Source organism: Phaethon aethereus (genome assembly GCF_964289735.1).
Source record: "Phaethon aethereus genome assembly, chromosome: 2".
NCBI classification, from domain to species: domain Eukaryota; kingdom Metazoa; phylum Chordata; class Aves; order Phaethontiformes; family Phaethontidae; genus Phaethon; species Phaethon aethereus.
Genome location: NC_138582.1, coordinates 69764186 through 69787676, shown reverse-complemented (window position 1 = coordinate 69787676; position 23491 = coordinate 69764186). Strand labels below are relative to the sequence as shown.

Genomic DNA, 23491 nt, shown 5'->3' with positions numbered 1-23491 from the left:
GATAAATGACACAGAAAATGATTACAGAGAAAATATAGAAAATAGCTACAGAGAACAAATACAGGTTAGACACATTATTTGATGAAAGGAAATAAGTTAAGAGGTTTTTAAAAATATATTTAGGAGAAATTAATAGGGAAGACAAGCTTAGGACCTGCAGGGCTATACTTCATGATGTAAAGACACGTTTCTTTAACAACATGACTCCAATCCCTAGCCAGAAAAGTCTGTGGGATCGTTATTTTTTTTATGAGAGGATACAAAATCTGTTGAAAAAGGCATTGTTTCCCACAAATATTTAAATTAATTTGATGCATCCATTTGATGCATTATTTTCTGTGCTCATTCTTTGAATGGTACCATCTGTGATATGTTTGCATAAAATGAATTTCAGTCTCACTATGAAATATTTGTTGAAAGTAATTCTGAATTTACTTTGGAAAATGTTCACTGTGGAAATTTGATAAAAGCTCTATATTCAATCAAGTAAAAGAAATTACCAAGGAATCTATAATCAATGCTGTTAGCCTCATTTTTGGCTTTCAAATAGCAAACAGCAGAGTATAAGAAATTAAAGAAAAACTTGTTTAATGTTTTCCAGTAAGGGCTACACTGGAAAAAAAATTGTTATGTTTATTGATTTTTTTATATATATATAAAAAAGTGATATTTACTGCATCAGGCTGTTATAAACTATAGGCTGTCAGCAAACGACGCTAATGCTCTTTATAGCCTCCCCTAAGACATCACATCTGGACCATAATACTGGTACATGAGTAGATGCTGCTGCAACAAAGACGCTACCAATTTTATGTAACTGCTAGTTCAGATTTTCCTTACCATGACTGATGCATAGTTCCTGAGTCTTTGGCATGCAAAGGCATTTTCAGGAACTACCAGCTTTGTAACGTAGTACTAGATATTGTAACTTAATCCAGTATCTCTTTATTTTGTTGAACTAAAATGTTTGTTGAATTTTTGCTGAACATTAAGATCCATATTCATAGAGTACCTGGGAACTTAGTTTGCTGTAGGATTCCAGATTCCTGTTTGAGTCTCAGATTTAGCGATTCACAGCTTTCTCCAGGTATTGAAGTCCTAGGTCAGAAATGGTGATAGCTGAAGGTTCTTTGCTCCGCGTTACACTGGAGCAACAAGTTCCATGTATATTCAACTTACAGCTTAGCAAAATATGTAGAGAAGTTGTTATAAAAAGAAAGCTTTGACTATTAAGCCTGCTTTGTCTGCCTGCCTTGCCTGTGCTCTGTGCTTTAGTGCCGTGGAACAGAGGAGGCTCAGCCATCTCTGTTTGCCAATGGGCTTAGATTTTAAACGTGCCTTTGCAAATACTGAGCTCTTCCATGAAATAATATTAAAGTTGGCTGAAGAATGCCTTCTCAGATTGAATGGTTACAATGAACTGGTTAGTGCTGAACAGCTGCATGGTTGGAAGAGTATGAAGAGTTTAAATATCCATGCTGGATCATACTGGTATTTTTTGATATGGAAACTTATAACCTAGACTGCATGACTTAGCACAAAGAAAGGCAGCTATTAACAATAAGACCTTGACCTCAGATAAAAAATTGAAAGGAATGGTCTAAATTTAGTCTTTGTATCCTTGATCATAGTTCCCTGTATTGTCTTCTACAGCTTAAAAAAAACTTAATACAGTTTTACTTTCCCACCTAACAAACTCTTCTGTTTCCCTTTAATTAACAGTCTCAAAGTTTTGTCTATCATCCATTGGAAAAGGATAGAAGTGTACACAGCAACATGTCTCAACTAGAAATCATTAAAACACCTACTCAGCTAAACCGTGTGTACCCTTTCTTTTTTGGAGTAGTATGAGGTCCTGTGGGACAATAAAACCATTTGCTACTTCTTCTGACCTAGGATGCTCTCCAAGATTGGGATCTCTAGAAAGTAAAAGCAGCCTCACATAAATAATCCAGGAAAGGGAACACTAACTATGGTTGGATCAGCTTTCAGTGCATTTTGGGGATCAAAGGAAAAACTCTTAAAAAAAAATCCCCCAGAAAATCTGTGACCAATTCTTCTGAAGCAAAAGTGCCAAGAGAGGACAAGAGGAGGGCGTCACGCTGGCAAGCCTCCAGTCTTCTGGGACCTCCCCTGTTAACCAGGACTGCTGATAAATGATGGAGAGTGGCTTGGCAAGCTCCTCTGCCAGCTCTCTCAGTACTCTTGGGTGGATGCCATCAGGCCCCATAGACTTGTGGGTGTCTGGGTAGCTTAGCAGGTCCTTAACTGTTTCCTGCTGGATTATGGGGAGTTTATTGTGCTCTCCATACCCATCTTCCAGCTCAGGGGGCTGAATACCCTGTGGATGCCTGGACTGGCTATTAAAGACTGAGGCAAAGAAGGCATTAAGTGCCTCAACCTTGTCCTCATCCTTGGAGACAATGTTCCCCGCCATATCCAGTAGGGGATGGAGATTCTCCTTGCCTCTCTTTTTGTTGTTAATATATTTGTAAAAACATTTTTTATTATCCTTTACGACTGTGGCCAGACTGAGCTCTAGCTGGGCTTTTGCCTTTCTAATTTTGTCCCTGCTTGACCTAACGAGATCCTTGTACTCTTCGTGAGTTGCCTGCCCCTTCTTCCAGAGGTGATAAACTCTCCTCTTTTCCCTGAGTCCCAGCAAAAGCTCCCTGTTCAGCCAGGCCGGTCGCCTTCCCCACCAGCTCTTCTTACGGCACATGGGGACCGTTTGCTCCTGTGCCTTTAAGATTTCCTTCTTGAAGACTGTCCAGCCTTCCTGGACCCCTTTGTCCTTCAGGACTGTCTCCCAAGGGACTCTCTCAACCACTGACCTGAACACGCTAAAGTCTGCCCTCCGGAAGTCCATGGTAGCAGTTTTGCTGACCCCTCTCCTTACTTCGCTCACAACTGAGAATTCTATCATGTCTTATGGTCGCTAAGCCCAAGATGGCCTCCGACCACCACATCTCTCACCAGTCCTTCTCTGTTTGTAAACAGCAGGTCCGGCAAGGCACTTCCCCTGGTGGGCTCACTCACCAGCTGTGTCAGGAAGTTATCCTCCACACACTCCAGGAACCTCCTAGACTGTTTCCTCTCTGCCGTGTTATACTTCCAGCAGATGTCCGGTAGGTTGAAGTCCCCCACAAGAACAAGGGCCAGCGAATGCGAGACCTCCGCCAGTCGCTTATAGAATGTCTCATCTGCCTCTTTGTCCTGGCTGGGTGGTCTGTAGCAGACTCCCAGCAAGATACCTGACTCATTGGCCTTCCCCCTCATCCTTACCCATAAGCACTCGACTTGGTCTTCACAATCGTTGATTTCTATATAATCAAAACACCCCCTAACATACAGAGCCACCTCACCACCTCTCCTTCCTCGCCTATCCCTTCGGAAGAACCAAAATGATGCAAGACTTAGAAGTCCGAAGTATTTAGCAGAGCCTATTGTGATAGGACAAAGGGTAATGGTTTTAAACTAAAAGAGGGTGGATTTAGACTAGATATAAGGAAGAAATTTTTCACAATGATGGTGGTGAAACACTGGCGCAGGTTGCCCAGAGAGGTGGTAGATGCCCCATCCCTGGAAACGTTCAAGGTCAGGTTGGACGGGGCTCTAAGCAATCTGATCTAGTTGATGATGTCCCTGCTCACTGCAGGGGGGTTGGGCTAGATGGCCTTTAAAGGTCTCTTCCAACCCAAAGATTCTATGATTCTATGATTCAGTTTCCATTATGAAGGTGTTGGGGGAAAGTGTCTTGTATCTTCAGGTGTTGAAAAGAACATTAGAAGTGAAGAAAGAAACATTTATGCTTAAATCCTTATGTGGACTCTAGCACCATTTGTTTGGCATGAAAGGTAAACCTGTAGGAACATTGCTAAACATAATACAAGCTGCTGCAGATCACACTTTTAATCCCAATTCTACTTTGACATTAAAAGGGTGGTAAATTATGTTAGTAAAAAGTTAAGATGAAGAATTTCCTATTGAATCTATTCATTTTTCCTAGATTTAGGTAAGAATTGATTGTGGGGAACACAGCAGTTTCTGTTTTGTATCAGGATGAAGACAAAGCCTGTCTAAGACGTCTTCAAAAAAAGACACCACAGCTGAACGCGCACATGGGAAGTGGGAATCTAGTTTCAAGACTATGGTCTAAAGCTGGCTGAGCAGGGATTTTAATCTACATATGTGACCTGGACACTGGGCTACACTGATCTATGTGGATTTTCACTTTCCGTCTTGTCTCTGCCATGCCCAGTTTAAAAAAAAAAAAGTACGAATCCTGATCAGTTGTCTTTCAAAGCCAAAGCTCTGCTAGAGCTAAAAGAATATTATTGTTTGCTGTATTCCCTCAGCATCTTGATCATAATTTTTGAGAAGGACAGAGAAGTAGATAAAATACACTCCTTGCACAGGTCCTGCTGAAAGGGCTGAGATTCCCTACCTGATGCACACCAGTATTTGGACGTGACGGGTAGAGGCAGGAGCAATTCCATCAGGATGTAATCATTGATATATATTACTCTGTGATATTTTAAAATTCAAAAACCACACTGTTTTAAAATGGAGTGATATTTTTCTAATTATGCTGCTCTGTTAAGATACATGATGTTGTAAGAAATCAAAATGGGTACATATATAGGTATAGACACTAAACGAGGTCCTGAGAAACCTGAAGCCACTTGTGGGCTAAAATAGCTGACAAGAAGCCCAACACTCTGAAAACACAAATTGTCTCCTATCGATTGGTTTCTCTTGTCTTCAGAGAAGCAGGACTTTTGCCATTCTTTCTAAATAAACAGCATTAAAGAAACATTTGATTAAGAAATTATTTTCTCCTTATCCAAAGCACACAATCAGATTTCACATTCTGATTAATTTCCGGAAGAGACTAACTGTGAAACAAGAAAGCTTGGACTTTGAAGTGACTTCCACCTGTGATTTGCAAACTTGCTCCTATTAGAGGAACATATACAGTGTCCTGAGCATACCTAAACATGCAGTCCTTGTTTGGCACCACACCAATTTACATCAGTGGAAGTGTTGCCAAGTCAGGACTACTGTTAGTAAGTACATTAAAAAAAAAAAAAAATTCTGTCAACGTGCTCCTTACACTCTAATACCTCATTTTGCTTTCAAAACTTTTGCCTACTAGGGCCTGTCCACTTTATGATACTTCAAAAAAATGGTCACTATTGCACTGGCAATTCAGTACAAATGTCAAGTTCTAAGAAATGCTTTTAGTACTTTCAACACGACTTAAGAAGAGAGGTTTCTAAATTTTCAGTTGTTTACATTATATTTTCTGGAACTTTTTATATTTAGTATAAACTCACTGAATGCACTTATTACAAAAATCCTTGTGTTCCCTTGGCGATAGCTTGCTGCTTCCCTTTCCATTTCAGCTGCACTTACAATTTTCTGCTCCAATTCTGACACTCCAGCATGTACTCTCCTGCTGCCAGAAACAGAATTGAATCCTACCAGCTGCCTGTAAGGGGTTAGGTGAATGATTTCTCCAAATAGTAGAGTAGTCTAATTTAGCAGCAATACACCATCTATATTTTAGCATTAAAAGTATTTTGTTAGTAATGCATGTTAGTAATGTCTTTGTCCAGTTTAAGTTGGCTTGTTAACTGAGAAACTACCACCCATGTTTTAAAAAGAACATATATTGAAACAAAGTATTTTTTAGTACCCTACTAATAGGGACTTTTAAGTAATGCTATGACCACAAGTCCAGAAGCTGTCCGTTTTTTTTAGAACAGATCCAGGTTAATTTAACAATGTCACATGGGTAAAACTCCCTAACGAGTGTCAACAGTTCGGAGGTCTGAGAGGTATGAAAGAGGCAGTGTTGTTGGATATTCCCAATTTCTTTCCTCTAAGGAGGTAGGAAAAAAAAAGGAGGAAAATAGAGCAACTGGGATGACGGAAATCCAGTGAAAGATATTCTTGAATGTTGCAAAGACCTATGCATGAGAGCAATCTAAACAGAACCCATGTGCATTAGCATCTGTGTAATTTTTTCCTGCTATCTCATTAGCATCACAAAATGCAGACCAATGGGATTTTGATAGTCAGCCAGCTCATGCATGTTGCAATTAGCCTTCCCCTCATATAATTCCCATACTTTCCTCACGTATCTGTGCAAACTAACAGAGCATCTGTGAGTATTCTTAAATCATTAACATCTATAAATGGCATATTTAAAAATAATACAAAGATAATTCAAACTTTTCAAGGAATGTGGTATTTATTGCATGACTAAGCTAGCAAATGCAAATTTGAAAAGAAAATAGCTTCTAATCTAAGTATTCATTTGCTGAGGAATTAAAATCACCAAGTTATTCAGCACAATTCAAAATGAAAAAGCTGACATATCATTTATTGTAAAGGCTACCGCTATAATAGGAACGTCATTGTTTCCCTTTCTGCTGGTCTCACACATTCTTTTTAATCTTGATTATTTGTCACCCTGTTAGGGGACTTCTTATGGTAATGAAATCCTTTTGTCAGTGATATAACTGGTGCCTTTTGCTGCGTTTTCCCCTCCTACATAAGTTACAACTGTGGTTATAAACACTGTGGAGGTTTCTTCTGAATCACACAATTGCAGATTGTTCGAAGGAGACACACGTTCCTGGCTGTTGCTAGGTGGCAAATGCTCTCAAAGATTTTGCAGGCTAGAGATTTCTTCAAACCTTTAATCCTCCATATTTATTTTATAACCCAGAGGAACGGTTAAAAAAAAAAAAAAAAAAAGAGCCACTCAGTGCTAGAGTGATAGAAGATTTGAAAGAGATAAAACATTTGGCATCAAAGCTTAATCCAGTCCTTAGCTGCGGGTCCGTCGAAGACTCTCACGAGGGATGATTATTGCGTGTGTCCGTATTGCGAAGCTGCTCATACCTTCTTCTAAAACGAGCGTGCTGGCTCCTGTTTAGAACAGGGTCCTAGGTGTCACGAATAAGCCTCAGCCATAGTCCTGTGAAAATGTACGTGCGTGAAAGAAGAACTTCACAGAGTGCAAGGAGAAAACCCCAAATTATTGCTTAGCATCTAGGAACTGATCATTTAGCAGCACTGGGAGTTTTGAAGAGTGTATTAACGCATTGATAAACCTACGTAGTGTTAGTCTGAAAAGGGTCCTGAACTCTACCATTCCTATGGTATGATTTCATAAAACTGCATGTTAATTCCTACTAACAGTTCAAGATGAGCCTATATTTTTCAGATGTCCCTTTTGAAATAAGGACAAAATCACAGCTGAAAATAAACTGATGAGACTTCTCACATCCAAAAGCTGTCATACCAACTACAGCAAGTGCTAAGCCTATGTCCATATACCAATAATATATATTAAAGGACAGCACAAGGAAAAAATAGCAGGCTTGGTTACAGAAGACCTTTAGCTTCTCCTCAGTACCTCATACCTGTGTAAAAGTCACAAGTCCCTGACTTTCACACAGACCAGACCTCATGGGGGTAGTTTCTGCAGCTGGAGAACACCGAAATCTCCGACTAGCACCGTACTTGCTTCCTCTTACACATCTCCCTCGCAGCCTGGCCCTTATTCTCACGTAACTTGCTGCGCTCTCTTTCACTCTGCCCTTTAATCATTTATTCCTACTCCTTATATTTGGCCCTTATACTAGGCTTTCAAAAATAGTCCCGCTCAGTGTATGGGGAGGTTTCAGAATATTTACTTGCCAGTCTACAAATAAATTCTTCAAAAATGTATAAAAAAAAGTTTCCAGAAATTTATTCCTCAGCTAAATTTAGGAAAACTGTTACAGGGACTACAAAAGGCATTTCTCTGACTGTCCATTCCATTTACATACATGTCATTAAATTTCACCTTTGTGAGCCAGCCTGCATCTTCTCAGCAAAACAATGAATTACCCAGTTTTGACAAATGCCTTTTTTGCTCTAACCTCACTTTTTTTTAGACAAAGCTATGCCATTTCTCCTGAAAAAATAAAAGAACTAATCATTCTCAGACAAACACTTGCTGGAGAACTACACCAAAGTTTTGAAGTTCAGCATATTCATATACAACCAAAAGCATGGGTCTTACAATGGAAAGTCTTGGGCAACTCTAGCAGAATCTATTGGTGTAGATCTTTCCTTGCCAATAAAGTCTCATATTATCACTAAAAAAGTAAAATCTTACAGGATTGAAAACTCTTCCCTCGCTCTTCCCTACATCCGACAGGTATCTGCTACAACTGTAGGTGGCTCGGGTAGGAAACAACAGTGAAAAGGTGAGATACGTTCTTCAGACCCTAATTTTAATGATCTTTCTTTAGTTCTGATTGGTTGACTAAAAGCTTCCGTGCGCTTTGTGTTCAGCGTGTCACAAGCAATTTATGCTTTATACCTCAATGTATTCTCAAAAATAAGCTACTCATCGCAGAAGTCACTTGTTGGTGCTAGGATTTATGAAGCATAGTGGGCCCTTACACTTCTTGGACAACTAGCATGAGTAACTGTATTCTTATGTGCTCTGTAAACGAGGCTGTCAATATTTGACCACCCAAACAAGGTTCCTCATTTTCTTTGTGACAGTCATAGGGAACAGAAGTGTTTTGGAGGGGCACCACATTTGGTAGCATGGCCAAACAGCTGTTACCTGCTGAAGATCTTGGCAGTTGCCACCTTGTAAACTCAAAGGAAGCCACTGCTTGAAACCACCCTCTGGCTGTATAGGCACGCAGGCATTCTGGATAAACAATCAGAATAAAAATAGGCACTAGCTGTAATCCTGTAGTATAGACTTTGGATACATCTATACATTATTTTCACATACCCCTCTTCTTCATAGTTCCTGTAGTAACTGTTGCAAGACATTTTGCAACTAGTAATTCACAAAATGACAAAAATATATAGTCACTCTGTAGTGACACAAAACGCTCTCTATGTAAAAGAAGTAATGTTATATTTGTCAAATGAGGTATTTTACTATGGGGTACAAAGTAAGCATAAAAGATTGTTTGGTAAAAAGTATTACCACATTTACATAAAGAAGTGTAATGTACTTTGGAGTTAGTAACCACTAATAATCGGGATTGGACATTTCAAGCATTGCTTGCCTCCTATCTTTTCACACTTCGCAAAAGCCTAAAATTTTTAGTCATCTTTAAAATTACTGATTTAACAAGTTGCCTCCAAAACATCCCCACTGAAACGAAGAGAAATATGACTTTGTCGAGTTTTAGAGGAAACTGGAGGTAATCAAGGTAAAAGTTTAATCTCAGAGCAGATTTCTAAATTGTATCTGGAAAGATGATTGATGCGCTTTCCCCTCCCACACTGCTCTAACTTTGTTCTCACCTGGAGGAAGGAGAAAGGGAGCAGTCTGACACTTGGCCCACTCAGCGCTGCTTTCCAGACTGCAGCTGGGAGGTAAGGAAGCAATGGAGGCAACGCTTCCTCTCAGCCCTGGGTGTCTGGGATGCTCTCTGTGGGAGGATAAAGAGCAATTACCTCCTCTTGGAATTCGTCCTCAAAGTCTTACTAGTTTAGATAATTCCGATGTCTCATCTGATTCATTATAAGCATGCATGGAAAAGTGCTCATTACCAAAACTTACTGAAAACCCCTCTGATCCCATCAGCTGGCCTTTACCAGTATTTCCTTGTTTTCCCTGCAATTTGTGTTTCCTAGAACAACTGCTCTTTGTGGCCAGAAGCTGTTAGGCTCCTCTTCACCGCACACAAGTTCGAACCCGTCTTGACTGGTTAAATGGCATCTGCTTTTCTGCATGTGCCTCAACAGCTCATAACACAACAACTATGACAACCTGTTTCCTAAGGGTTAGACACAAGGTTTCTTCTAGTGGAAAAGGCTTCTGCCCTTGTCACTGACCTTACGCCAGTCAAAGCGACCAGATTAGCCAAACCAGTATTTAAACTGTTTAAGTGCTACTCATCTCATTTTGGTTTAAACAGACCAGGGAACACACAGATCGAAGCTGGAAGGTAAGGTGCTGGCTAGTCCATCAAAGTGAGGCTGACTGACAGCCCCTTCAGACAAGCCGTGGTGCAGGTAGAATAAGATGTGCTTACTCATTAGTACATTCCACATCATTCCCATCACAGCTAAGAGGCCAGCATCCACGGTCAGAGGCCTCGCTGCGCAAAACGGGCTGCAACCAGCCGTCCTTCTCAGGAGCATTGTCACTGTCAGGGTGTGGACATTAGGACCTTGGCTTAGAGGAAAGTCTGAGAATTTTGGCGCAGGACTGCGCTGGATAGTAATGCTTTCTCCTATGAAAGGTAGGAAAGACAAAGGTGAAGAGAGAGGTGAGAGAAAACTGGTTTACCTTCTGTGTGGGAACCTGTCACCAGTGGCAGAACCCAAGCTTCTGGGAGATCATGGACAGAGGAACCGAAGGTGCCACATTCTTGAGTGAAGTCTGGAAACAATATGAGGAGGAACAGACTGACATGTTCATGCTGCTATGAGGATATGAATCACTTCCTTCCCCTTGACCACTGACAAAGTTATGAAGTTAGAAATACAGTCCATTAGGCAGTACTCTTATCCTATCCTTGTACTTCAAACGCTTTTCAGATGCAAGGAAGAGCTAAACAGTAGTAGCTGTCTAGAGACTGCCATGGCCAGTGGCCCTCACGTCCTGCACGCACGAGGGACATTGTTTTTGGGGTGATGGGCTATTGCTTTCCTGAATCCATCATGTGGACTGAAAATGATAGCATGCAAAATATTCTAGTGCTGTGCACCGCACATTTAGAGTGCTCCCTCAGAAGTATGTGTTGGCATGCCAAAGGTGTGGTTGCAATCTATCACACTGGCTCATTCGAAATGTCTTAACATAATTAAAAAGTACAATTAAGCTCCAGGCTATCATGTTTGAAGATCTCCTCAAGGTGTCTTCAAAGATGTTAGTCTGCAGCATGCTAGAGCTTTCCAATTGCGTTAAATTAAAACCATCACAACACGCATTCTGTTTGCCCAGCACAGGACCCAGAAGCAGAGCATGTGGTTTCCATGTTTAAACTGGAAGCACCTGAGGAGAAGAAGTGGGAGAACTAGACGGTGTTGTCACTAGCACCACCCACTAACGCTGCATGTCTAGTGAAAACAAAATGAAAGCAGGAAGAGTGGTAGATTGGGAGTAGGACTTCTGTCTGCAGAAAGGCATTGCAAAGTTCCCACCATTTGTCCAATCTGTGTAGAAGATTATTTTTAAACTGCTATTTTTGCTACCACCTTTTATACCAAACTTGTTTTCTTTTTCAGTGTGAAGTTAAAATCTTTAAAATTCATCATTAACCTCTGCTATTAACTCTGCTTTGAATCAGAAAATGTCACCCTTGGGAAGTCTGATCCGTTATTGCACTGAAGAAGACAGACAGCTGTCTTTGAAATCAAGTGATGCAGACTTGGCTGACCACACCAAATTATAAGCCATGTGTGCATCCAAGTGTGCATGTGCTTCTAGTTCATTCCTGATGCGAACTGTAGATTCCTATCTGTAGATGGCGATGATGTAGATGATTTACATTATGGTGATATTCAAAAAATAGTTAATGAGTGGGAATGAAAAATTCTGGAGGAGGAAACTTTTAAGTATAAAGGGACAGGAGGAAGAGGGCAAGGAATGCACCCCTCTCTCTCTGGTATTACTGGCACTTTGTCTGGCGTATGCTTCAGCTCATGTGATCCAGAAGTCTCCTGTATCTGTGTACAGTCCTGGGGAGCCTGCAACCACGCCTGACCTAGGTACTCTACCAAAATGCAAAGGAAAACAACCATTGTTTCCAAAGGCTCAGAATCTGGGTATTGAGAAGTAAAGGGAAAACAAATGACCTAAAAAAGAATGATAGGTGTTGTAAGAAAATGAAAATTTTAGGAGAAAAAAACCCCCAAGAAATCTCAAGTGTGCTCTAAACCACTTTGATCAAGTATGACTAGCATTTATTTCAAGTCTACACCATCATTTTAGATGTTTTTATACCACGGCAGATTTAATCCTTCAGTTCTCTCCTGTAACACTTGATGTTATATAAGATGTCATTTTAGAAAATATGAGACCATGTTGGAAACCAATTTCCTGAAGAGCTACGAACAGGGTCATATCGTTATCTAGGGTTACACTTGCAGGTCTGGTAATTTTATTTTTTAATAAATATGGATAGCTCCATAGGACTCCAAAGCACAACAAATGCTGTCCTTTATCTTACGTCTAGGTTTCAAAATTGTGCAAGAGATGTTCTGTGCAAAAGAGGTCAGAAAGCTTTCCGAAGACAGAAAATGATACAACGGCCTTGATCTAACAACGTAAAAAAAGCCAAAGACGCGTTTACAGAGTTGCGATGTCCGAGAGCTGAGCGGACAAACCCAAGTCATCAGTTCTGACCAGCAAACGAAGCGGTCGGGTGAGAGGGCTTTACTAGCCCAGACCCCAGGCTGGGCTGGCGGGCTCAGAGCCGGCGGCGCGCTCGGTTACCCCGCGTCCGGACTGGAGCCGCTTTGCACCTTGGTGGTTTGGATCACGGCCAGAAGAGCTCCGTCCCCTTTCCAAAACGTCGCGTAGACAAGCCTGCCGGAGAAGCGGCCGTAGCAAAGACGCAAAGACGCACGGCCAAGTCAGGCGAGTGAGCATTCACGCTCCGGTACTTCTTGAGGGCAGGTTACAAACCAATGGGGGGAAGTGAGTTTAACCCATTCAAAAAAAAAACCAAAAAAACCCACCAAACCCAAACCCACCTTTTATTCCTTTGCAATTACTTTTGCGGGGCTCTCCCCTGCCTGCGCATCGCCCTTCCCCGCTAGCCGCTGAAGCCCAAGGCCGGTTACCGGCCCGGATCCCCGTTTCCCCGAGGGTCACCCGAGCCCCTCAGCCACCGCCTGGCCTGGCTTCCCCACCCAGACGGGGACCCTGCGGCCACCCCCCGCCAGCCGCGGGGGACAGCGAAACTCTCGGTGGGAGCGGTGGCGGCGGGCACCGCTCCCGGTTTTCCTCCTCCGCCAGCTCCGGGGGAGGTGAGGGGAGGCTCTGCGCGCCCCCGAGGCGCGGGAAGGGGGAGGAGGGCGCGGGGGCGGGCACAAGGGGAGAGGGCGGCGGGCGGCAGGCTGCGGGGCGGAGGGGAGGGAAAGGGGCGCTGCCCCTTTAAATCCCGTCCCAAGGGGCGTGGAAGGGGCCGCGAGGGGGGCTGAGCGCGCGCGCGCGCGGCATTGCCTTGGCGCCCCGACAGGGCAGCGGTGCCCCGGCGGGGCGGGAGCGGGGTCGGCGTCGGCCGGGAGGGCGCTCGGTGGCGGCGGGGGTCGCGGTCGGCTCCCCGCCATGGCCACGTCCCCGTGCAGCAGCAGCGGCGTCTCCTCCTCCTCCTCGTCGGGGCTGGGAGCGGACGCGGGGCTGGAGATCCGCACGCGCTCCGTGGAGCAGACGCTGGTTCCGTTGGTGTCGCAGGTAGAAATACCGCCGCGCGAGCCCGGGGCGCACCCCCGCGCCCAGAGACACCCACGCGCCGCCCGGCTGCGCCCCCGCCACTCCGCACGGGCCGGGGGTAGAGCGGCAGCGGCGGCTCCCGCCCGGGGGCCCGCCTCCCCCTTCCCGCCCGGGACGGAGCTCGGCGGCCGCCGCCGAAGTTTGCGCGCGCGGGTCGCGGCGCTCCGTAGCTTCTCCCGCCCCGGAACCCCTCCGCCCCCTCTCCCGCCGCTCGGGCGGAGGCGGCTTCTCTCAGCCGCGTCCCCCTCCCGGCCCGGGGTCCCGCCAGCCGGCGCGGTGCGGGGGCGGTGGCGGGGGATGCTGCTGGCCCGCCCCTCCCCTAGGAGCGCTCCGAAGTTGCCCGCAAGGTCGCGGTGCCGTTGCGTAACGCCCGCTGGCAGGAGGGCGCTGCGGGGCCGGCGGCGGTTGGAGCCCCGGGCTGCCGCCGTCGGGGGCGGGGGGCGCGCGCCGGCCTCGCCGCCCGCCCGGCCCAGGGTTGGCACCGGCGCCCGACGTCCCCCGGCGGCCCCGGTCTGTCGCCTGCCGGGTGCGGGCTCCTCTCCCGGCGGTGCGGGACCGGCGTCCGGGGGCTGCTGGGTTTTCGCGGTCCGGCCGTGGGCGCTGCGGTGGCCGGAGCTCTTGCCGCGCTCCAGGATAGCACCCGAATCCTGAGAAGTTCGGTCATACGCAGACTGTGTCTTGGTGACCTCTTAACGTGTCACGCACAGTGCTAAACGACCTCTAAAAAAAAGCACAACAGGCTTTCAGGAGGTCTGCTACGTCATTAGATGCCAGCCACTTCGGCGATGGTGGTTTTGTTTTGGTTTTTAGATCTTTAGTTACAAAATTGGCGTTTGCTATGCCCAATAAAATTCTTCTTTCTTGAACAAGGACATGTGAAAACAGCAGAGTGTTTGCTTTATACCGTTTTTGTACTTTGAACACTGATTATTAAAGTTGGCAAGTCAAAAAACCTGTCTGTGCAAAATCTTTAAACAGTGTGTAACAGCTAGACCAAAATAACTAGTCCTGGTGAGGTCGTTATGTTTATACCATCCTAGCCCATCTGGAGACAAACTGGGGTGAGCCTTGCTTTGCCTGTGTACAGCTGGGCTGCAGGAAGGGTTTGTGGTGGGTAATTGTGTTTCTGTACTTATCATGGTATGTCTTTCTCTGAAGAAATCGAAGTCAGTTCGAAGCAGCCCATCAGAGGGATTAAGCTGCTTGTTCCAAGGCTAGGTAAAATTAAAGTTCAATGAATTTTCTACTCTTGAAACAATTGAGAGGTAAAATACAGAGGCTGCTTTTAGGAAGCTTAAGAGCAAACAGAAGACCCTCCAACTGCAAAGGCTGAGTTTAATTGCATATGTTAAATTCTTACTTGTAACAGATTTCCTTGAAGATGTGCACGTTCTTATTCCTCTGGAATACTGTTTAAGAACAGTGGTCTTACTTCTCTGTGGATTTGTTGCACATGTAGTAAGTCATGTATGATTATTTGCTGACCGCAAAACCTATGACTGCGTCTTCCAGAAGTGCTAAGCATCTTTCACTTCCCCTGTGTACAGTGTAAAGTGTCTGAGCATTTGTGAACGCTCAGAGCTTGCTTTTTCCCTGGTAAAGTGCTCCAGGCTTCAGACGAGTTTGTTCCCTTGGTGCGGGAGCGCTGAGCTCCATTCGGATTCAGGTTGAAGTTGCTGATGGTATCAGCAGTAGCCCTGCACTTGCCTGATAAAATGCCCTGCTTGCTATACTAGTTTATCAGTTCTGTCTGTACTGTTTCATCTAGATTGTTCAGTAGAGGTCTCACTGGCTGGCTTGCTTTGGGTATTTATGCAGAGAGGGTGATATAGAGTGCTTAATCTCAGAATTTGTTTTTATATTCTGCATAAGCTGTGTATCAGCAGTAATACTGAGGATTTTGTTTTTCTGCTTGTATGAAGTACGCTTGCAAAGGGATTTGTTCTTGCTGTGAAGTTAACTTCACAGTTTACCCTTTTGTTAAAAGCTGAGAAACGCTATGTGATACTTGTGTACTGCAAAAGAAAAAAAAAAAAGAATGTTATTGCTGCTTTCCACTACTCATTTTAAGGAAGGAGGAAACAAAAGGTGCCCTGTCTGACAAACTCGCTTTCGATCTGTCTTGTGGAGCTAAATCTATTTTCTTTAAGGAAAAAAAAAAGGCTGAATTGATTCTTATTTAAATTCATGCACTGTATCGTGCATCGTCCTAATCGATGTGTAATTCTGTAAATGTGTGCTTGACTGCTTGCTCTTACTTAAGAAACATGAGGGTTGTTTTTGTTTGTTTGTTTTTAATTGCACTTTGCAGCCTGATTTTTCTTAGAGACTATGTAGTATAGAGTGTATTTGCTCCTAGGAGTAGTATAAGGTTCCTGTTTTCCCAGCAGGAGAAATTACCTTTAGAGTCATTACTGGATATGTTTATTAATAAATTTGTTTTTAAAACTTACTATTTACAGAGTTGAACTAAATCTTTGTTTTCTCTAGATCTGTTCAGACCCTGATATGGCCCTTTTCTAATGGTGCCACAAATGACAAAAGACAGCAGACTTAAGTTGCACTCATAAGCATATTTGCTAACACTTCTTTCTTACTGCCTACATACTGTATAGCGAGGAGAAAAATTCTACAGTATTGTGCAAAGCATGTGGCATGCAGTTCAGAAGGTACGGCTTTTGGGGTCAAACCCCACAATTTTCTTTAGAACAAGTAGAATTCTCTTTTCCTGGATAGGTGTCTTTAGTTCAGTGTTTCACATATAAATAGTACAGCACTCTTTAAAATCTAGACATCTTCTTTACTGCAGCTGCCCATTTCCAGTCTAATTATGTTGATTTTTATTTTTTTATGGGAAGTTTTTGGCAACATGTGTCAGGAAGGGTGTTTAAAGTGGTCAGTGCTGACTCATTTAATAACATAACAAGTCATTTAAACAGTTGAGGAAAGGCAAAGATGGGGAAAAAGCACTTTTCCGGATGTGGCTCCACCAGCGACTTCCTCAGCTGCTGTTAGGTACCACTTTGCTAGTAGACTGCAGCAGTTGGGTATCTTCACAGCTGTAGGAATTTGTCTGTCTGGATCTGTTCTAAGGAAGCACTCTGAGAAGCTGCAGAGTAAGTTTTTGTCAACCTTCACAGTCAGGCTTGGGAAAAATATGCGGAGAGGGAACTTTGAGCTCTGTCTGCGTACGTTCCTGAAAGAACAAAGTTGGTTTTCATAGTTGAAGGGGACCTATCCTCCGGCATCCTGAGTGTAGACCTTTGTGATTACAGCTCGCTGCTCAACCTTCATAAAGCCCATTTTGTCATAGGTGCTTTGGAGCATGATTGTGTGCCCACGTGTTATTGAACATGTTTTTCCAACTTGCTTGTTACAGGATACTCTGTCAGAGGCTTTGGAGTTGGCTTGGCCTACATAGTCAAAATAAAAGATTAAATAACTACAGAAAGCCCACAATACCAATCTTTCTGAATTTTATTGTTGTCAGTCTTAGATTCTGAATTTCTGCCTTGAGGTGGAAAAAAAACCCCTATTCTTTACTATGGTATTGTTTCCTTGCTTTCTCTGAAGCTAGCTAAAATAATTCCTATTTCAGTAAATGTTATGTAGTTACATAATGTTACATAATGTTCTGCCAGTATTCTGTTTTTCCAGAAGTTTGTGGAGTTATGTATTAGAGCCCAAAGAAGAACCAGCGGCTGATGTTTTCCCACTTACGTGAAAAGCTCACTGATACAGTTTTCAGACTGAAGGTGTGACTTTAGAATAGCCATACTGGATCAAGCTAGAGGTCTGTATATAATCAGTGACCTTTTCTCTTGGGTTTTTTTTCGGTCAATTACCAGTGGCGTCCCTCAGGGACTGATACAGGGGCCGGTATTGTTTAACATCTTCATTAATGATCTGAATGTTGGGGTGATGGGCCAGTATGTTCAACAGACATGTCAGCTTCCCTACAGCAAGTTGGAGCGTGTCTGATCCAGTGGAAGATGGGGCTGTGAAATAGAGGAACAGGCTGGAAAGATGATCTGACAAGAAGTCATTGAAGTCCAACAAAGGCAGTAATACCAAGTCCTGCATCTGGGCCAGGGTAACACCACCCAACAGTACAGGCTGGGATCAGCTGTCTACAGAGAGCCTCTGTGGCAAAAGACATGGGGGTCCTAGTGGGCAAAGAGTTGAACAGCCATCAGCAATGATGGCCAGCTGCACGCTGGGTTCTTAGTAGGAGTGTAACTGGCAGGCTGTGGAAATGGTTCTTCCCTCCTGGTTGGCTCTTGTGAGACAGCATCTGGAGTACCATGTCCAGTTTGGGGCTCCTGCTCAGTACAGGGGAGAATATTGACATAGTGGAGCATGTGACATAAGAGGAGAGGCTGAAGGAAGCAGGTTTGTTCCACCTCAAGAAGAAAGGTGTAATGGTCAGCTAGGACCTAGCTTTCATATAGGAAGTTAGGATGGTACTTTCCCATCTGTATCCCTTTAATCTGCAGTGATTTTTTTGCCTGGCCTATGGCAGAGTTTACTGCGGTCTACAGCTACCCACCTAATGGTCAGATGTGGAGAAGACAGACAGACTGATCCCGGGAGTGTATGGTGGTAGGACAAGAAGCAATGGATGGAAGTTGGAACATGAGAAAGTCTGATATGATATAAGAAAAGGCCTTTTCCAATGGTCAGACACTGGATGAGAGTCTGCAATTTTGGAGATGCTCAGAACTAATTGGACAAGGCCCTGAGCAACATGCTCTACCTGGACCTGGTTTAAGCAGGGAGCTGGAATAGATAATGCTGGAAGTCTCTTTCATAATAAACAAGCCTGACTTTTTTTTTTTTTTTCATGGAGGTATGTATTGTAATGAAAAGATCTTGCTGCTGGGGATTAATGGTCAGCTAGCATCTTGCTTTCATACAGGATGCTCAGATGGTACTTTCCCATCTGTATCACTTTAATCTGCAGCGATTTTTCATCTGACACTTTGTTGCCTGGTCAGTGTTGCAAGATATTTCTGCAATTCTGTAGTCAGATCTTATCTTTACTGTCCTGAATAACTTAAGATCACTAGCAAATTTTCATTGTTTTATTACCTGCTTATCTTTCCTCCCTCTTCATTATTATGTAGAATAATCCATGTCCCAGCACAAGTTTCTGTGAAACTCCATTGGTCATCTCACTCTATTAAAGTAAGCAATCATTTACTACTTGTCTTCCTTAATCTTCCTTCTCATCCTTCTGTCTCCTAATTAGTTAAATATTCATACAAAAGGCCTTCTTTTGTTTTTTTGGTGTTTTTTTTTTTTTTTTTCCCCCCCCCAGAGTCTTGCTTGGTGTCCTTTGAAACCTTTGGTATGGACTTTGTTTCCTGGTTTTCTTTCAGCGCAGTGCCTCCTTATCTGTGTAACTGGTGATCTCTACAGAGAAATCTGGTGGTTTTGTGAGGCAGGAATTCCTTTAACAAACACCATGTTGACTCTTTGCCAGTATGTCATAATTATTTGGCTGTCCACTACTTCTGTTCTTCCTAATTTTTTGTATTGATTTGCCATGTACAAGTGTCAGGCAATGTCCATACCTCAACTGTCAATTTAGTTTTAAGCAGAAGACTGCATGAGTAAGTTGATACAATCCCTTGCATCTTTGAGTCCATTAAAAAATTAGTGAATAACGTCTGATGTTGGCAAGTTGTTCTGGTTCATTTTATCTAATATTTTCATAGGGTTTCCTGCAGTTGCTTTGATTCCACACAGATTCTCTGAGTACATCACATAGATACATTCTGGAGTAGGGATCACTTCTCTTTCTTTTTGTACTTGAGCAAAGATAAAGAATAGCTACTCTGCTCAGTTGTTGTTTTCTGTCAAAAGGATGAGGCAAAGCTGTGTTAAAGAAGTAACTGAGTATATCACGGTTATAACTCCTGAAGAAGTGGAATGTAATAGCCGGTAAGTTACTGTATGTTTAGTGGAACTGATGTTGTTCTCCATGGAACTGAACAAGCATGCTCTATTAAAGAGAGAGATTTGAGAGGTGTAAAACTGTAGGCATGGAGTTCAGTATGCTACCTTTCTGTGACAGTGGTCTTTGAATTTTGTCTGTAGGCTAGCAGTGTCTTTGGGGAAGCTGTTTCGCAGTCTCATTGGCTTTGAAGTCCTTAGGTGACTGGAAACTACTAGGTTACTCATCTGGTACCCAGTAGCAGCAGAACTCCGAACAGCAACTCGCATTCAGTTCTTCAATGTACTTGTAGACGTGGACTTTAGTATGTCTCCTTACTGAAGGATATTTCCTCTGGATGTAGCAAAGGAGCTTCGTAAGACTTGGTTTTTTGGGTGTGTATGCATGTGTTGTGTCAACGCTGGCCAAAACCTTTGTAAGATGCTTATATATGATAAGTGACATGTATACAAATGATACCTTTTGATGAGTGTTCATTTCTTCTAAACTTAATAGGTGCAAAATGAGTATTCTTGGTAATTATTCAGTCATGGATTTGTCTTAATGTCTCTCTTGCTAACAGCTTTAAAGCAGAGAGTCCTCTGTTACGAGCGCTTCTAACTTGCTATCACTAACTTCTTGTTCTTGGAAGTCTACAAAAACTGGGGGCAGGGGGGGAACCCAGATGTCTTTTTCTTCCACATTGTGCGTCAGTCTTGTATATAAGCTGATGTTTGAATGTCTGTAGTTGTAGTATTGTATTGCTGTATAGGCTCATTACATACCTACTTTTGAACTGTTTGCAAATCAAATTCATTCTCTCTTTCTCTTTTAGAGGCTAAATAGAAGTGTCTCATACTTTTTCGTTCCCCTTCTAAACTTCACGATTCCATTGAAGCTCTCATCCATTTCAGTTTATTTGCATTCACATGCAGCAGATGCACGGAGAGATTTGTTCCAGCAAGTCCATTGGCTGCCTTTTTTTGGTACCTCTAGGTCTTTCCCTTTCCCACCTCTTAAGGTGTTAAAGGGTTCTTATGTTGTTGGCTGTTCTTGCTCCAGTATGGTGCCAGGCCTTGCGCTTTGCCCCTTAGGGCTCTTTTTGGAGGATGGGAAAATTCCTTTTTGGAAAAAGTAGAGTAATCCATATTTGTCTTAAACTCATTGCTTGCTTCTGTGCATCTGAGAGAAAAAAAAAAAAGTAAAAAAATCTGAGTGCACCCCTTTTAAAATGCTTCTTGGGTACTAGTCTTTATCCTTCAGTACTTTAAAAATTGTGGTAACTTGCAAGCTTTGAGAAGCTGTTTCTCCCCTTTTCCAGGATTTTTTTCTTTGCGAATTAATTTGGTACTCACTTCATACTTGAGACTTGGCACTACTATTTAATAAAATTATGAATTATGGCGTAGAGGCTTGGGTTGTAACTTGTACTGAGTGAAGCAAACCTCCTGCTAAACTCTTCCTAGTTTACATCCCATACCGCAGAGAAACTGTGCCTTGGATGCAGAGTTCTACGCATTAGCTGCTGTCGGTGCTGGAAGCATATGGTATGCTGCCTGTGTAGAGTTGCACCTCATTAGTTTCAATTAGTCACTGACACACTGACTCTTCTCCTCCCTCTGGTTCCATAGGTATTGCGGGTTAAGTTGTGAGCTTGTGTTTTGTACTACAAATCTTCCACTCAATACAAATAATTTTTCTGGAAAATGAAGCTTACAGCAGCTCAACTGTTAAGTCAGCCTGTACTTGGTACTCTGTGCCCCTAAGGGAGCCTGATTCTTTCTCTCTGATTTATGCAGGAAGGTTAATCTTGGGAGTTTGTCATCTGGCTGTAGATAATGTGACTACTTCAATCACAGCATCAGTTGTATCTCTGGGCTGATGTGGCTGCAGGTTTCCCATTATGAGGCTAGTTTTTAATGGACAGCTATTTAGTCGTTGAAGCTAGGTTATGAAACAGTGAAAGGGAAACAGCTTATCATTTACAGCTGTAATTTTTAAGGTATGCTTGGGAGCACAGGAGAGCCTTAGAATATAGGTAAATGAAATTATTTTGTTACATTAAAAATTAATGATGTTAACATCACTAATGATACTATTCTTTACAAGAAGAATTACACTTCAACATTTTATCACATGGGCAATAGCACTACCATGAAACAGCTGTAATTTCAGGTGAGTTTTTTTTCTGTGAACCCTTGGATGGTGAAATTGGCTTTGAGTTAAGCTTGGCTCCTGCTTTATAATGTTCAGTACCTCAGTCTTTGATGTGATAAATGAGTCAGACTAACATTTCAAGTAGCTGAAGAAAGATGCTTCTTACTGACATAGCTGAAAATCAATTGCTCTTTTTCAATGGAATCTTATCTTTCAGATTTATGAGATCTGATTAATGGCTTTTCTATAGATTAAACAAATTTTTGTAGTTCTCCAGCAGAATGAGTATTAAATCAAAACTGCCTCACAGTTACCCTGCACAAAAAGAATTAGAGCAGCTTTCTTGCTATTCAGCATTGTTAGCAGATGGTTTTAGGCAGATTAGGTAGGGAAACCCCTAAAGGATGAATTATGAATTAATGATTGCAAACAACTCTGATGGTAGTTTACTAAAACTGCTGTGTGGTACTATGAGCCTATGGCTTTCTGCATGGATTTATTTTATGTTTATTAATTCATTGACAAAGCATAACCCTTGCTAGATAGAGCCTTAAATGATAATTTTTACTCATTAAGTTATATTGCATTTCATCCATAGCCTTGTTTAAAACTAGTGGGGTAAATGAGTACTGATACAGAATCTAGTGCCAACTTGTAACTCTTAATCTACTCTAGATACCGAATGGGATGATTTCTTGGTTTTATACATAAAAGGAATTCTTAAATGGTAAGATAACTCCTAAACACAAGTTACAAAAATCACATATGAGCAAATCCTAAGGTTCTTTCAGACGCATGTAGAAAAATAAAAAATTATGTAGTTGTTTTTGTCTTAGAAACGCTTTTGTATTGACTTTTTGTATTAAGCAGAATGAATATAAACACTTATAACCACACAAATCATGTATTTTCAAATAACAATACAGTAACATTGTGCTGTAGTAACATAATGCTGTAAATGTGGGTTTTGGGATGGTGTTTTTTTTTATTCACAGGTGTCAAAATTGTTTAGAAGGGCGATATTGTCCAAAGCTGCAAGTGCTTCACATGTAGGAGTTAGATCAATGTATGGAATGTTCCCTTTTAATTATCAAAGATTCTGTATTGTATCTCAAGGTTACATTTAAATATTCTTCAATCTTCCAACTGCATGAGTTTTTGTTGCCCTTGAGCTCTTCAAGGGAGCAATCTGAAGAATATATAGGATCCTTACCATAAGTAAGATAATGATTCCTGGATTATGTGAAGTTTTTGTTTTGTTTTACACTCCCCTAGGTGGATAGTAGTTGGATTTGCATAGCCTTCTCCAGAGCACGCTGTACTTCTCTAGTAATCCCTAGGGCAAGTATGTGCTTTTCAAGATGGAATACCAGGTGTTGCTCTGAATTGAAGTGGTATGTCAAAAAGCTGCTAAGGAAGCCTTCTCTTAAAAAGGCTGGAGGAACCCTCCTGTCTGCAACATGCAGTGCAAGATGGGTTGAATGGCTGATACTTGTGCCAGTAAAGCTGTTAACGGGACTAGTGAGCAACTTTTCCTGCATCTTCAGGAGCCAGTTCCGATTTGAATAGGAAGAATTCCCAATTGCAGGTGGTATCAGTGTGATGTCTCTGTTACATCCTTTATTGCAATGTCTGAATTTTTAGTTCCACAACAGTGGCTTTTTTCATAAGCAGCCTTGACCTGGCTTGGGCATTGTTTGCACAAGCAGTAGAAGATTAGGTACATTAGCAAAGGCAAGTTAGGGAGGAAAGCCACAATAATTATTTGCCATTCAGCCTCTGGTTTTGGGATTATCTGATCATGTTAGTAAATTGAGTTATTTCTGAAATTTGTGTCTCTCTGGTGCTGAAGACATGTCTGCATCTGTTTTGACCACATCTGAAAGTACACGTTAAACAATGAGCTTCCCTCT

At 42.5% G+C, this 23491-nt stretch overlaps 1 protein-coding gene across 1 annotated transcript in view; it reads left to right on the top strand.

The window, feature by feature from the left end:
• Positions 1-12224: 12224 nt before the first annotated feature.
• CTNNAL1 (catenin alpha like 1) overlaps positions 12225-23491 on the top strand; it is a gene marked incomplete at its 3' end in the record, with an annotated part of 64114 nt that continues 52847 nt past the window's right edge. Inside the window, exon 1 of the mRNA XM_082015375.1 lies at positions 12225-13444. Within this exon, the coding sequence (XP_081871501.1) occupies positions 13319-13444 (126 nt within the window). The 5' untranslated portion in view covers positions 12225-13318. The remainder of the gene's footprint in view (positions 13445-23491) is intronic.